Genomic DNA, 17494 nt, shown 5'->3' on the forward strand with positions numbered 1-17494 from the left:
GCTTCAGTTGAGTATTCCCTAAATCTCATAGAAGGAGGCCTGGAGAAATGGCGTCAAGTGGCAAGAGAAGAAGGCAATACCTCATCCATATGCATATTCAGACTTCCATGTGGCCTAACAGGTACAAATGAGAAGGCTGAAGAGCCTGAGCTTGTGTCAATAGGTCCTTATCACCGCGGCAAAAATCATCTACTCAAGTTTGAAGAGCACAAATGGTACTTTCTAGACAAGATTCTCTCTAGAAATCACAATAATCATTTTAGTGGTCTAAGCACTTACCTTAGATGCATGAGGGACTTAGAAGCCAGGGCGAGAGCTTGTTACTCTGATAAATTGCTCATGTCTAGCCATGATTGACAGGTGCCGAACCTGTGCAATAATAATAATAAACCTAAATACCACTAAAAGCAGTCAAAAATTAATCTTAGGTACTGAAGCAGGGACTCTAGGTGTGCAATGCGTTACTTGATTTGCCCTGTTCCCGAAGAGTTTGTTGAATCCGATATACCAGAATTAATTAATTAACGAAATTTACTAATAGTAGACAGTGGCAAGTAGGGTCGTCTCCTCAAGGACTGGAGATATTTGTCCTTTTTTAAAGTCCAATTGGTAAGAGGGGGATTTCACCGATATGCAACTAAAAATAATTAAACAATCCAACTAAAAATAAATAATTAACTAGCACAAATATAGCAGGAATTAAATCAAGAATAAATAAATTCTAGCCAAGGATACAACTACTCAGACACAGTCCATTTATCCGATCATTGATGCAAGAGAGGTTCACTTAATTTATTAATAGACTAGTTATAGTCGCCGACGAATTCTAACGACCAATTTTTCCTTAATTTATTGATAACCAAGGTACGACCATTGATTACCCCTAACCAGAAAATAATCCTAGGTACGACCGTAGGAATTAATTTTCTAATTGCATTAATCACTAGAAAAACCTAGCCCTAATCAATAACACGCTACGAGGGTTATTTAAATTAGATTGCACGTTCCCCTAATATGTAAACACACCAGTTGCCACTAATATTAATCAATCAAACAATTACGGACTTAATTGACTAAATTGGCACGAGATTAATAAATCACATTGAACATCGGGCCCTTAACATTCAAATAATAAAATAATCTCATGAAAATTCAAGCAGATAACGTGCAAATATTAATAAATTGAAGAACGCATGAAAACTAGTTAGATCTCACAGATTTTCGGGACTGCGCCGTCGAGTTGACCCTTGACTAGATGGAAGGCTTAGCCACGCCGCATAATTAAATCACCACACGAATTAATTGATTGCAAAGGCATTGCGTTTTTACTAGGAAATAAGGAATAAAAGATGTTTTTCCATTTGGGAAATATTGTCGAACACCTGGCGTGTGTCAGAGGCCAGTCTCCGGAAAGAAAGAAAGAGAAACTAAAACTCAACTAAAAGCTAAAACTAAAGCCGTCCCCCCTCTGTACGTTTGTTGCCCCCTTTCAAAGAACCAAAAGAAAGATGACTAAAAGCTATCTAGGTGGTCCCCACACATGTGGACAAAACCTCCAAATTACTTCTTGTTTCAAAGTCTTTGTACGTTCCTTTCTTTGAAGAGCCCAAATGACTTAATGCCTTTTACTAGCTTTGTGGTCCCCACCAATTCAAGGGCCCAAGGATTGAAACCCTTAGAAGTCTCCATTTTCTCCATAAAGTCCCTCCTTTTTGGTAGTTTTCTGTTTCATTTCTGAAATTAAGTCCAGATACCAAATATAAGTAGATATCACCAATTAACATAATATTTGACAGGGATAAAAGGGAAAATTAATAATAAAATTACTAACAAATGATACCCTATCAATTCCCCCCACACCTGAATCATGCTTGCCCTCAAATATGGAGACAACTCAACTCAACAATGGCTAGCTTTCACCTTAACATTGCTAGCTGTGCTTATACCAAAATCAAGATTTAGTGGCTAAGTGTCAAGACATGTCTCTCCCGGTTAGCACCTAAATTCATAGATCCGTCCAATTCATGGCTAACTCGCCTAGGAAATCCAAATATTAACTAGCACAATCAGCAATTAAGTCAACTGGCAACCAAAATCTCAACATTGAGAACCAAGGATCGGCGGGCCAACATGATCATAGACCAACATATTTGCATTACACATCTAATCTTTTTTTTTTTAATTGAACGAATAATGCTTAGTCCCAAGCTATTCAAGTCTTTTGACATGAATTCTGACATTTTTAGATGCAAGAGCCCAGTTACTCAACTTTTCACAACTCCAGAACTACTTACTCATAGATATCGCCACTTTTTGACGCGAGAGCCGACACTTGTGGTGCAGACTCCCGGTTATTGGGTGGCGACACTAGCGGAGTATAGGCATACGTTATTCACCATAAAACACCAAAATAACAAGTAATTAAAGATCATAGCCTGCGTCATGTCCCAAATATGGAGAACTAAGGTCAACAGGAGACCACTCCACATAACAGTGCCAGCAAAATATTTACATTGCCTAAACAAGTTAACCATAAACTGCACCAAGTCATTAAACTCAAAATATTCACCAGGACAATATGCTCTTACTTGCCACCGAAACTCAATTCATAGAGTAAACTACAACTAGCAATAGAAGAGTGAGCTGCCAAAATACTTACCAAGATAACAGCAAGGGAAAAAAAACATCCAAAAGGAATAAAGGAACAACACCTAAACTGAAAACACTTAAACTAAAAACATGGGAAAAACACCCCAAAAATCGAAAATTGGAAATATCTAGCACCCAAACTGACCCCCCCACACCTAAGTCACACATTGCCCTCAATGTGATAATGTAACAGCAAAAAGCAAGGAGAGGGGCAACGGTAATTCCCTTTAGTCGTCAAAACAGGGGTGGATCGGGCGCGAACTGTGGAGCAATTCCCGCCGGTTGCATAAATGCAGCCAGATTTTGCGTCATGTTATGCAAGTTGATGCCAATGTGAGTCACGCGAGTCTCCAGTCTCTCAACGGTGTTCCGGAGGTGGGTCCAATCGTCGGCCGTTGGGGTGGAATGGGGCGGGACGGAGGAAGACGGGCCGGGATCGCTGCCATCAGCGGTAGCTCGGCAAAAGATGACCGAGGAGGGGCGCGAAGCGGTCCCGGGGGAACAACCTCCCAACCGTCGTCGCCCTCCCGAACTAAGCCCATCTTCTCTAGACATAGAATATCCAAGAGATCCATTTGACAGGCTATATACAAATTATGGTTAGAAATATCAAGTACATGCAAATTAATAGCCAAGTGCGTAATGTAGGACCCAAGAATCAAGGGGCGTTTCTTTTTAGGCAAAATAGACTTGAACTGCGAAGCGAGCCAGCACCCCAAATTAACCTTAATCTTGTTATGCATGCATCATATAAAGAAAAATTCGGGTTTAGACAGAATGCCCGAACTATCTCGCCTACCCGAGAAACTATAGGCCAAAAAGCGGTGGATATAGCGAGAGGCCGGGTCCTTCAGATAAGAACCCTTAGATAGACGAGGGTCATAGTTATCCCTGTCTACGGACATCTCATCCCAAATATAGCGATAGCGGGAGAAAAATGGCTGGACATAGTCACATGCACTCTCGGCATACTCCCGAGACTCGGCATAGGTAGGATCAATAAAACCAAGGGCCAGATTGAAGTCGGTTATGGAATGGTGGAACTCCTGACCCATTAGACGAAAGCAGATGACATTAGGGGTAGAAACTGTGTAACCCGTGGGGAGGTCGAACTCAAATGTGGCATAGAACTCCCTAACCAACTCAACAAAGGCCGGGAGGTCAGTAATACGAGAATAGGGGAGCCACCCAATGGCCTCAATCAAATCATCAAAACCAACTCGAATGTTTAGGAGGCCCAAGGTGGCGGTGTCCCGATAACGGCATGGGATAATCCGCCGTTCACAAGCCGCAGCATATCGCCGCTTGTCGGCTGCCCTAGTAAAGTCCAAATGACCCCCAAAATGTGCAGGGTCAGAGATATGAACGCCCCTTTGTCGCCCAAGACGAGCCCTCCTCCCAGAGGAGGAAGGGTCATGCGAGGGGTCAGAGGCGGGAATGGAATGCTGGAGTGGAGGGGCTGAGGGGTCCTGGACCTAGAAGAGGAAGACCGTGATTTGACCATGGTAGCTAGTAGATGACCCAATCAATAGAAAGCACAATTCAAGCACCCACAGGCTATAAAAATTACCCCAACAAGACAGCAAGTGCAAGCAATAACCACTGGTGGCCCCAATTCAGTCAGATGTAGAAACAAAGCAGTCCGAGATTACCAACACAACCAGTACCACTGGTGCACATAAGATGAATAAATTATAAGTCAAACACCACAACCAGTACCACTGGTGCACATGCAAAAACGAAGTAAATCACACGACCAAACCAAACAATAAAATGCACACCGAAGGCACCCAAAGGCCGTAAAGGTACCCCAATGGCACAGCAAATTTAATCAATAAGCACTTGTGTCCCAAGCCTAGCCAATTACAGAACCAACGGGCCCAACATCGCAACAACTGCTCCAAAGAGCTGAATAAAGGAAACCAAAACGATAAAACGCTCCCAGACAAGGCAATTAGAGGCAACCAACTTCAATAAGTCCCAAATCAATAAACAAAATACCCACAATTTTGCACAAACTACTGCAAATGGGACACAATTGAACCCAAAATAGCAACAACTGTCTCCAACTGGACAGTCAATTACCCAATTCAACTTGCCAAAATTAGCGATTAGCAACTGTCTCCAATTGGACAGAAATGACCCAATCAAGAATGCCCAGTAGTCAATTAGGGACCCAATAACGCAAGATTAACAACGGTTATGCAAACTATCACCACCAGTACCACTGGTGTACGCACAGGGAAAAATTAAATCAAAGAGCCAACCGAATCCACTAAGAGATACAAACAACACCAGACAGTACTCCAAAAGCCTAAACAAATGACAGTCATATTAGACTAGCAAATCAGTTGCAGGACATCACCCAATGCACTGGCTCCAGCAACACAGATGCAATTCAATCAAATTTACTCAGTGAAATCGCAAGCATCAAAATCCCATCAACATCAAGAAATCAAAATCGGGGACCACAAAATTAATAAGAAAAACCTGGCACCAAGGAGGTTGGGCTACCGACGACGGCGCTGAGCTGTGCGTCGCGAGTGGTGCAGGTTGAGTGGTACACGAGAAACTGGGCTGGAAGAGAGGCGGCGGCGGCGCTGCTCACAGCTCGTGTCGAGCCGAGGAGGGAGTGCGAGGAGGGAGTGGCGTGTGTGGTGGCCTGGAGGCCCGACTTGGCCGCAGGTGTGACGCGCGCGCGAGGTGGCCTGGCTGGTTGATAGAGGCGCGCGATGGAGATGGAGGCCTGGTTGCCGATGGAGGCTGTTGCGTTCGGTGGTGCGCGTGGTCGCGGCTAGGAGAGAAAGAAACGCGCAACTGTCGACTGCCGTTCGCGATGGCGGGCTGAAGTGGAGAATGACTGAGTGGGGGCACGCGAGCTGGAGAGAGGCACGGCTGAGGCCGCGCGACTACAGAGGTGAGGCGGGCGCACCGAAGGGGGAAGTGGGCAGGGTAGCAGCGGCGCTCGCGGCAGCTCCTGGTGGCGTGCGAGGAAGAGGAGTGCGGCGGCGGATGAGCTGGAGTGCGCTGGCGACGCGCAAGGAGGAGCTCCTTGCCGCGAGGGAGCTGGTGGCGGTGGTCGTGGAGCTTGGGCAGGCGACTGCGCAGGCTGGGGTTGTCGAGTGGAGAAGAAAAGAAAAGGGGAAAAAGGGAAAGCAGCGGGGAAGAAGGAAGAAAGAAAAGAAAGAAAGAAAAGAAGAAAAGAGAAAAGGGAAATTTTTTTTTTTCCAAAAATTATTCCAACGTAAATCGTCCAAATTGGAAATTGCCCCTTTTTTTGTTGATTTATATTATTATTATTATTATTATTATTCTTATTTTATTAATTATTATTATTATTATTTTATTATTTATTATTATTATTATTATTATTATTTTTTTTTTGATTCATGTTTTGGGTCGTCAAACACCGCGTGGGCATGCCAAGATTACAAAACATCCACTGACCTCAGGAGACATAAACAACGCGTGGGCACGCCAAGATTGGTCTTCATCCTCTGATCTCAGGAGACACAAACAACGCGTGGGCACGCCAAGATTTCACTTCCTGATCACAGTGGTGGAAATATTAATATTGATACTACCCAACGGAAAAACAACTAAAATGAAAGAAATGAACAACTAAAAACAATAAAATCAATATTCGGGTTGCCTCCTAAAAGAGCGCCTTTCTTTAATGTCTTTGGTTAGACACTGAACACCACTCTTCAATTTGGGTGTAACTCAATTTTCCTGAAAATCGGTTGCCCTCCTCCAAGATCCAAATAGCCTTTGAGTGCAGCCTTCTTACTTAATTTTCTACTCCTTTTCACCTCATACAGTGCTTTCATCCCCTTATACTTGTTCTCAGTAAATTTGAATTTATCCCTACAAGCAAACTCAGAAAATTCTTGCACAGAGGGATTAATAGCATGAATAGCAAACACAGGATGAGAGTTAACAGGATATTCCATTGTATCAAAAATATTAAAGTGGACTAGTTCTCCATCAAATTCCATGGACAATGTACCCTTATTGACGTCAATTTTTGTCTGTGTTGTGCTAAAAAATGGTCTACCTAGTAGCAAAGGTGAGGGGTTAAGGGAATGATCATCATCCATGTCAAATACATAAAAGTCAGCGGGGAATATCAATTCATTAACTTTAGCCAGCACATCCTCTACCAACCCATCAGGGTATGCATTTGTTCGGTCAGCTAATTGAATTATTATCTCGATTTCTTTTAATGGACCGAGATTCAGAGAAGCATACATAGATTTAGGCATTACGTTGATCGATACTCCTAAGTCCAGCAGGGTATTCCTAATCAGAGTATTACCTATCTTACATAGGACAATAAATCTACCTGGATCCCTACATTTTGGTGGGAGCTTTCTTTGGAGAACTGCTGACTTCTTCCCAACAATAACTCTTTCATCTCCCCTCAGCCTCCTTCGATTAACACATAGGTCCCTCAGAAATTTTGCATACTTCGGCATTTGCTTGATGGCGTCTAGTAAAGGAATATTGATCTCTACCTTGCGGAACACCTCCAGGATCTCTTTCTCCTTGTCCTGCTTCTTCGGTTTCTCCAACCTGCAAGGAAATGGAGGGGGATTAGTTTTAACGTCTATGATCGGATCAGGGAGTACCACTGAATTTTTGGTGCTTGTATTCTCTGCCCGAAATTCTTTCTCAATTTTCTCTTCGTCCTTATCCTTTGGAGTCGCAAGATTGGGCCCCTGAATTTCCTTCCCGCTCCTTAAAGTCATTGTACTTACGTTCTTCAGGTTGTGATGGCAATCTTCCATTTACTTGGGACTCCAAACGGTTGATTTTTGTGGCCATTTGACTCATTTGATTCCTTATGTCCTGCATTTCGGAGTCCGTCCTTTGCTGATTTTGCGTAATGGTTGCCATCAGTTGTTTCATCATCTCCTCCAAAGATAGACCAGAGCTTGGGGGCGGAGGTGGTCGAGGTTGGTACTGCTGCTGGTACCCTTGTTGTTTATTTGGTACGAAGTTAGTCTGCCTGTTCCCTCCATAACTGAGGTTAGGGTGGTCCCTCCAACCAGGGTTGTAGGTACTTGAATAGGGGTCATATGGCCTTCGTGGCTTGAGCGCGTGACCAGCCATGTTCACTTGCTCTGCACTTTCTTCCTGAATCATTGGGCACATGTCTGTAGAATGACCCATACCAGTGCAAATCCCGCACACATTAGCCTGAGATGCATTTCCTACAGCAAGTTACCTAACAAAAGAAGTCAATTCAGTCAACTGTTGCTGGATAGAGGATGTCTCTACCTCGTTCACTTTGCGTATCGGGGCATCCTCCCTTGTACCAAATTACTGCGAATTCTCTGCCATCCCCTCTATTAACTCCCTTGCTTCCCGAGGGGTTTTGTTCACCAGTGTCCCTCCGCTTGCAGCATCAATTATGCTCCTATCTCTGAAAAGGAGCCCCTCATAAAAATACTGTATGAGCAACTGCTCACTTATCTGGTGCTAAGGGCACTTGTTGCACAATTTTTTGAATCGCTCCCAGTACTCATAAAGCGACTTCCCTAGGTGCTGCTTGATCCCGCAAATTTCTTTCCTCAGACTCGCAGCCCTGGACGCAGGAAAATATTTATCTAGAAATTTTTTCTTCAACTGGTCCCATGTGGTAATGCTACCTGGTGGCAGGTAGTACAGCCAATCCTTTGCAGAGTCCATCAATGAGAAAGGAAATGCCCGCATTTTTATTTGTTCTTCTGTGATTCCCGGGAGTTTCATATTATTGCACACAACATCAAATTCCTGCAGATGCTTATACTGCTCCTCACCTGGTAAACCATGAAAAGAAGGTAAAAATTGAATCAGACCAGATTTTAGTTCAAATGGAGTGTTATCATTCAAGGAGGGGAAGGTAATGCATAAAGGCTGCTGATTTAAATCAGGAGCAGCCAACTCCCTTAATGTTCGTGCATTAACCATGGTTCCTTCCTCCTGGTCAGAGTCACTCAAAGTGTCGTCAAACGAATCTGTTGGTTCAACTTCTGGCTCAAGTCTCTGAGATGTAGCACTGGAGTGCTCTTCTCTGAGCTGTCTGGTCTCTTTTCTTGTTCTACGCGCAGTCTTCTCTACCTCGGGGTCGAAAATTAATTCACATGTACGAGAAGACCAAGGCATACACTAGAAAAATACCAAAAATTTAGATAAAATAAAAAAAATGGATTTAAAAAGAAACAAATAATAACGCCAGTCCCCGACAACGGCGCCAAAAATTGACAGGTGCCGAACCTGTGCAATAATAATAATAAACCTAAGTACCACTAAAAGCAGTCAAAAATTAATCCTAGGTATTGGAGCAGAGACTCTAGGTGTGCAATGGGTTACTTGATTCACCCTGTTCCCGAAAAGTTTGCTGAATCCGATATACCAGAATTAATTAATTGACGAAATTTACTAAATAGTAGACAGTGACAAGTAGGGTCGTCTCCTCAGGGACTGGAGATATTTGTCCTTTTTTAAAATCCAATTGGTAAGAGGGGGATTTCACCGATATGCAACTAAAAATAATTAAACAATCCAACTAAAAATAAATAATTAATTAGCACAAATATAGCAGGAATTAAATCAAGAATAAATAAATTCTAGCCAAGAATACAACTACTCAGACACAGTCCACTTATCCGATCATTGATGCAAGAGAGGTTCACTTAATTTATTAATAGACTAGTTATAGTCGCCGACGAATTCTAACGACCAATTTTTCTTTAATTTATTGATAACCAAGATACGACCATTGATTACCCCTAACCAGAAAATACTCCTAGGTACGACCGTAGGAATTAATTTTCTAATTGATTTAATCACTAGAAAAATCTAGCGCTAATCAATAACACGCTACGAGGGTTATTTAAATTAGATTGCACGTTCTCCTAATGTGTAAACACACCAGTTGCCACTAATATTAATCAATCAAACAATTACGGATTTAATTGACTAAATTGGCACGAGATTAATAAATCACATTGAACATCGGGCCCTTGATATTCAAATAATAAAATAATCTCATGAAAATTCAAGCAGATAACGTGCAAATATTAATAAATTGAGGAACGCATGAAAACTAGTTAGATCTCACAGATTTTCGGGACTGCGCCGTCGAGTTGACCCTTGACTAGATTGAAGGTTTAGCCACGCCGCATAATTAAATCACCACACGAATTAATTGATTGCAAAGGCATTGCGTTTTTACGAGGAAACAAGGAATAAAAGATGTTTTTTCCGTTGGGGAATATTGTCGAACACCTGGCGTGTGTCAGAGGCCAGTCTCCGGAAAGAAAGAAAGAGAAACTAAAACTCAACTAAAAGCTAAAACTAAAGCCATCCCCCCTCTGTACGTTTGTTGCCCCCTTTTAAAGAACCAAAAGAAAGATGACTAAAAGCTATCTAGGTGGTCCCCACACATGTGGACAAAATCTCCAAATTACTTCTTGTTTCAAAGTCTTTGTACATCCCTTTCTTTGAAGAGCCCAAATGACTTAATGCCTTTTACTAGCTTTGTGGTCCCCACCAATTCAAGGGCCCAAGGATTGAAACCCTTAGAAGTCTCCATTTTCTCCATAAAGTCCCTCCTTTTTGGTAGTTTTCTGTTTCATTCCTGAAATTAAGTCCAGATACCAAATATAAGTAGATATCACCAATTAACACAATATTTGGCAGGGATAAAAGGGGAAATTAATAATAAAATTACTAACAAATGATACACTATCAATGATTTTGTTGAAATGATGTTATTAGATGCCTGCTTTGTTGTCGGTCTCCTTCGCTATCTTGGTTCTAGTGAAGATTCGGTTGATGAAGATGATCCAATTTTCACCAAGCCATGGATAATACCAATTCTCATCAGGGATCTTCTTAAATTGGAGAACCAACTGCCTTTTTTTGTCCTGGAGGAACTGTTTCTCCCGTCATAGCTTCCAGAAGATAAAACTCGCTCACTCCCTTGTCTTGCCTTGACAGTTTTCGACCTGTTCTTTCCACTGCCATCTGATATCTTCTTTGAGTGCATGGCTGCTTTCAAACCATTGCATTTACTTGATTTGTTCTACTTGAGTCTCTTACCCTCAAATCAAGAGACAAAACCGATACATCTTGATGCATATCGTCCATCAAGTCAATCAATACAAAGTGTAACAGAGTTAAGGCCATCAGGGATCAAGTTGAAGCCGCGAAAAGCCGACAGTTTCTTGGACATCAAGTTCCACAATCGAGTCCTAGAAATCCCAGCAACAGCTGTGAATGATTTCACTAGCACCCTTCTCCTGAACTGTGTTGCCTGGGAACAATGCCAAGAAGATAAACCAACATACTTCACAGACTATATTTCTTTCATGAATTGTCTCATCCATCGGCCAAGAGATGTAGCATTACTGTGTCTAGATGGGATTATCACAAGATTCTCACAAGATGACATGTATGTGGCTGATTTTTTCAACAATCTTGGGAAAAATGTTGTGATCAACGTCCATAGTTGTTACCTCTACAAGGAGTTCAAAGAGCTGGATGCATACTTCAATAGCTATTGGGCAACCATGATGAGGACTTATTTCAGAAGTCCATGGTCATTTATTTCCGCTTTTTCTGCCTTCCTCATCATTGTTCTTAGTTTTACACAGACCATCATGTCTGTACTAACTTACCAGCGCCAATTTGGATAAGATTAACAAATTTGCCTACATTGTGATTCCATCATCATCATCATCATCATTGTGGCTATTTTGTTTATTATTGCTGTTTCTGATCAGTAGTAGAGAGTATTGTAGGATGTATTGTCAATTTACCTTCTATTGTTCTTTCTGGATAATGGATTGTACAACGAGAGTGTGGATGAAACAAATTGTTTATTACCTTTTACAAATGAACCACGATCTTTATAAACAGATTTCAAAAGAGAGGCGTTAAAAAAGGAACACGAAATAAAAGAAAATATGGGTTCAGGTATGCCAAAACATGCTCGTAAACACTTAGAAGTAGCATGGTCAACCTGAAATTTTGTAGCATTCTTTGGCATAAGGTTCGTCAAATCTAGTGATTTTCGACTTTGAAATATGGAGAAAGGCTTGAAAACATTGAATAAGAAACAGTGTGGAAATATTTGTGACAGTGTCAGGCAGAAGAAAGACCAAATAATTACTTTGCAAACACTATTGCAAGCTGATCCTTGTAACATTGAGTTGGGCAAGCTGTAAATGTTGGAATCCAAATGCAGAACACATAACTATTGATACATCAAATGCATAACAATTTAATGATAAATAAATCATAAGTATGAAAGATAAACGACATACAAACGTGGTTCGATTGCATCATTGAATCTACGTCCACGGAGAGAATCCGTTCTTTATTATGAAAGGAAAACTCTATACAAGAATACAATTTGAATCCAAATCCAGCTCTTGTATACCATTTCTTATCTTCCAAGATCCCTATTTCATCTCCATGTATAAGGTTACATGTTACCCTTGTATGCCCCTTGTGTGTCCTTTATGTAGTATGTCAACCCACCTATTTATGGAGAATATTATTTGGTCAAAACCCAAATAACAACAGGAAATCAGTGCTAATTTCTAGATTTGTAGAGAATAGAAAATAACTTCTAAATTCTAAATGAAATAGAAAATTTCTTGATTACTATTTCAAGTAATTAAAACCAATTAGGAAACTAATTATTTTCACACAAAATAAAAAATCTGTTTAAAAAAAAATTAAGTTAATTTCCTAACAAATCGTCACCTTGGCAAATATTTCTTTTAGCAATTATTTGCCTTCACTACATGATACCGAACTACACACCCGAATTAATATAATTCTGATACCAAATTGATTCGATCGACAAATGAACATGTATAATTACTTCGAATCTAACCTCCTGTTGACTCGCGAGAAGTTGTCTCAATTCACCGTCTCCTTTTGCAGGATTTCTTCTCACCACCACTTACAACTCGAGATCCCCTTTTGTGAATTCTAACCCTAATCAGTAAAGCAACTAAGTAGTAAAATCACCATATTTTTTCTCATTCTGATGACTGTCGCGCCACGTGTGGTTTCCAAAACTCCACCTAAAATAAAAAATTCATAACTGTTAGAATCAGAATTTTCCGACACATGAAAATTAGATCTCTTTATTTTTTTAGGACACGTGCCACACCATCCAAAGAATATAACAGAGATCTAAAAGCTACCGGGATGAAGTATCAACCGTTGGAGTTGTGAGAAAGTCTTCATCGATTCACGTCCAAAATCAACATTGAACTTTACTTTTTCCTTGACCCTTAATTCACCTATTTAGATTCACCGTCAAATGTCTCCATGATTTTTTACTTTTCATCATTTACCATCAATACTTTTTACTAAACCATTGAAACAAAGATATCACTCATTAAATTGTTTAATTGGTAACAGTCACCAACCCACTTGATCTCAATAATTAACCAGGATCCAACTATGAACAACCAAACTCTTGATCTAATCATTCAGTTTATTGGGATCCAAGTGCTTGTGAGCAGGTCAGTCTCACAATTTGACTCTGTGCCAGTTTATTGGGATCCAATCTTTGAATACACAGCTATTAAGACATCAAGTGCACAACAATTTAATGATAAATAAGCCATAAATATAAAAGATAAACGACACATAATATTTAATGTGGTTCGACTCTATCATTGAATCTACGTTTATGAAGAGAAATCCGTTCTTTATTATGAGAAGAAAATCATATATAAGAATAAAATTTGAATCCAAATCCAACCCTTGTTTACAATCTCTCATCTCTCAAGAACCATTTCTCATCCCCATGTATAAGGCTACATATTGCTCTTATGTGCTCTTTGTGTGTCTTTTGTATAGTATGCCAACCCACCTAATTATAGAGAGCATTATTTGATCAAAACCTAAATAATAACAGAAAATCAGTGCTAATTCTTAGATTTGTACAGAATAGGAAATAACTTTTAAATCTTAAACGAAATAGAAAATTTCTTGACTACTATTTCAAATAATTAAAATCAATTAGAAAACTAATTACTTTCACACAAAACAAAAAAGTTATCTAAAAAAAATTAAACCAATTTTCTAACAGTAAATATGCCACTGGTGAATATATACAGCATTACTTATAGCAGAGGAATGTTCTTTTAAGAATAAGTCCAGGACTAAACCGTTAAAGGAAGGTGATAGAAACATGGCTTCCTTTCATAGAAAAGTCCAGGGGCATAATGCTAGAAAATAAATTCTATCTTTAACTACTGAATCAGGAGAAAAGGTGGAGGACTACAATCAGATCAAGAATATAGCCGTTCAATCTTATCAGAATTTATTCAGCAAACAAGAGTGTTATAGTTTCTCAAAAGCTAGTAAGCTAGAGTCGATAATCACTACCTTTTTGTCTGAAGAAGAGAGGTGTCTGATACAAAAACGTATAACAGATGAAGAAATAAGAAATGTTATTATTATTTTTGAGATGAAAGCTGGTAAAGCGACTAGGCCTGATGGCTTTACTGCTGACTTTTTCAAAGGGAGTTGGGAAATTATTGCTAGTGATGTGCTGAATGTAGTCAAGTACTGTTTTAAGTAAGAGTATATGTACTTTCCTCTAAATAGTACATGTTGGAGTATTTCAATAAAATAGTTAAATTCTCAATTAAATGTGTAAGTTACAAGAAGAATAAATTATTTTTAAAAAAAATTTATTGGTGTTTGAATAATTTTTTACCAAAGATTTATTATATGAAATTATGACTTTTCAATTACAATAAATTTTATAACCTACAATTCAATTGGGATGTGTCTCGAATAGCCAATAACTTTCAATATTTACTTAGCATATTATTACTGTAGTGTAGGTTATGTTTGACTAATTTTTTTCACCTATAAATATGTATAGTTGAGATAGAAAAAAATGATATAACAACTTATATTTTGTGAATTACAATTCATAAAAGAAAAACTACCTACTCTTCTATTATTTTTCTATCTCATAATTTGGCAAGAAAAATCAATGTTAATGGAGTTATACTTTTTTAGTTGTGCAGACTAATGAGAGTAAAAGCACATGTGACTGGACAGTTGTATTTTGAGGGTGACAAGTCGGAGAATTTGCTGTACTGGAGTTGGTTGTTTTGTAGAGATTTGAATCACCTTAAATAAAGCAAGATATCCCTGTCTCAACTCTACACAATTGTATATTATTATATTATCACTTTAACTATTTTATTATATTTAATTTTATAATTGTTACAAATTATTGTTATAACTATTGTTGATTTTGATATTTAACATTTGATTTTTGTTCTAACGGAACAACAATTTTAAGGGTGATTCAGATCAAGATGGAGTTTAACTTACAAGTCCTTACAATCAACTCAAGTGACTTGAATAGTCTACCTATGGACCGAAAAAAATGAGATGATCTCAACCAATGAGATATATGAAGTATAAAAGAATGCTTGTGAAGAAAAATTTAGGAAAAATGGAAGTTGTTGAATTCCATTACTAGTATTATAATGACTTTTAAACTTCCTATCCTAATACCAAAATTTTGGAATGCTTAATTGGAAAATATGGCGTGCAGAGAAGTAGATTCGAGAGAGTTTGAATTATTGAACAATTACAACTTGTTGCTGCACTAGACAAGTTGCCATCATGTGTTTCGGAAGAAATTTTAAAGGTGCCTTCTTAACAATTAAAAATGAACTTCCAAGGGGTATGATTAATTGAGTTATTTACTTTAATTACAATAGATATATACTCTATTGCATGTTATAAAGTTGTGACAAACAGTGGGGGTTCATAGTAATTTCCTATGCTAATATGCATAGGACTTGTTCTTTGAATGCGAGGATATGCGTTTAGTTGTGTATGATTAAACCACTAAAATAGTGGGGTTTTTTTTCTTTGCTAAAAATTAATGCAAAGAATCTGATATATTATTGAAGATTCTCAGTAACATGGATTTTTATTGTGAATAACAAAAAAAAAATTATTTACAAATCTCATGTGATACTATGTTATTTTTGCAACTTGTGAGTATGAATTTTAAAGTTGCAATTAAGTGCAATGTTAAATGACATTGAGTATCATGGTTTTGGATTTCTTATTTCTTTCTTTGAGTTTGTGCAAATGGATACACACTCAAAAATGTGAATATAATGTGAAGATACTTGAATTGAGTATTTCATATTCTTCAAAAATGAAGTTCTATAAAAATTTCATGGAGATGGCAAAAATGGTTCCTAGTAAATTTATGGACTACTAGATGAAATTGAGAATTTTTAAGAAATAAAGTAGCTCCTAGTAGCAAACTAATGGTCATATATATTGATAAATTTCTAGTGAGACTACTGGCTACTAGGATGGAAAAAAATTGAAAAACATTGAGCCTTCACTTGAAGTGAATATAATTGTGTGTATGGCAATTATGTGAGAAATATTCTCACAAAATATTAGTATTATCACTGCATTATTGTGCTACTTGATGAAATATTTTGACTCGACTGTGAAATCATATCTTTATTTATGTTTTTGTGAAAATAGTAAATAATTCAAGATTGAGGCAAAGATATGATAGACCATGAGAAGGATGTGATATAAGTTCATAAATTCTAAATTACATGTAAGGATATCCAACCTACTGATTGGAGATCCTAAGAGTTAGGTTCAGAAGAAAAAATGAATTACATGGTGATTTAAAAAGAAGTATGCACAACTGCTGATAATTATGGTCTATCCCTATGGTATATGTGCATACATCTTGTAACAAAAGAAGGGTTAAGCTATATTGCTTTTAATAAAATATGTAGTTACTATGAGTAAAATGTTGAAGTTATAAGAGCACTTATGTTGATTTTGTTCACTAGATATCCTTTTTTTTTTTACAGTATATACTTTACTCCCTGTAATTTAGCACTTTTTCACATAGCCCTATACTTTCAAAAACTATACATAATTCCCTTATGATTTGGATTAAAGTGTCAAAATGACGGAATTTGCATTCCATAATTGAATTAACTAAAATGTCAAAAATACCCCTATATAAAGTTAAAAATTATTAATCACAGGGGGTTTTATGTATATATTTTGAAAACCATTAAAGAGTTATATGGTAAAACACTAAACTATAAGAGGGTTATCTGGTGAAACATAAAATCATATAGAGTTAAAGTGTGATGCATATTATGTTTATATATTTTGGTCATTTCAGCAATTTTAATTTTTAAACAAGGGCAATTTTGATATTTTTATGGATTTTATTTCCGTCACTTTGACACTTTAATCCAAACTATGAGGGGTTATATATAGCTTTTGAAACTATAAGGGGATTATGTGAAAAATCGCTAAATCACAGGGAGGTAAATTGTATTTTGTCCAAAAAAAAAAAAAGATATCTAGTGATTTTTTATTTTTTTATTTTTGTCAAAGTCATCTTTATTATATATTTCAGTAAAAGGTTAATTACAAGAGTAATTATATAATAAAGACAACTACTATAGAAATATTATGTGCCTCTTTCACAAGCCAGACAAGAAAATAATCATTTCATCTAACATTATTAACAAAGTTAAACGGCAAACTTTAGCAAACCATGGCTATAAATTTTGAGTTTCCTTTCATCATGAGAAGCGAAGGGAAGAAACAATGTCAAATTTATTCAAAAGTTTAATATCATCTATTACCACATGTAAAGAAGAGACCAATGCATCCATGACTAATTCTGTCAATTAACGCCTTCCATTCCGAATAAATTAGGATTGAGGTCTAGTTCTCATCCATTGCCCTGAGCATTGCAGTCCGAGCTTTGGAGAGAGATGCATTAGTCCCA

General features: G+C 38.1%; 1 protein-coding gene across 1 annotated transcript; it reads left to right on the plus strand.

The window, feature by feature from the left end:
* The first annotated feature begins 10597 nt into the window (after positions 1-10597).
* On the plus strand, positions 10598-11341 carry LOC113748677 (UPF0481 protein At3g47200-like). The gene has a single exon (XM_027292202.1). The coding sequence runs from the start codon at positions 10686-10688 to the stop codon at positions 11334-11336; it is 651 nt and encodes a 216-aa protein (XP_027148003.1). The 5' UTR covers positions 10598-10685; the 3' UTR covers positions 11337-11341.
* The last annotated feature ends 6153 nt before the right edge of the window (positions 11342-17494 follow it).

The sequence above is a fragment of the Coffea eugenioides genome, chromosome 1, assembly GCF_003713205.1.
Source record: "Coffea eugenioides isolate CCC68of chromosome 1, Ceug_1.0, whole genome shotgun sequence".
Classification (NCBI taxonomy): Eukaryota; Viridiplantae; Streptophyta; class Magnoliopsida; order Gentianales; family Rubiaceae; genus Coffea; species Coffea eugenioides.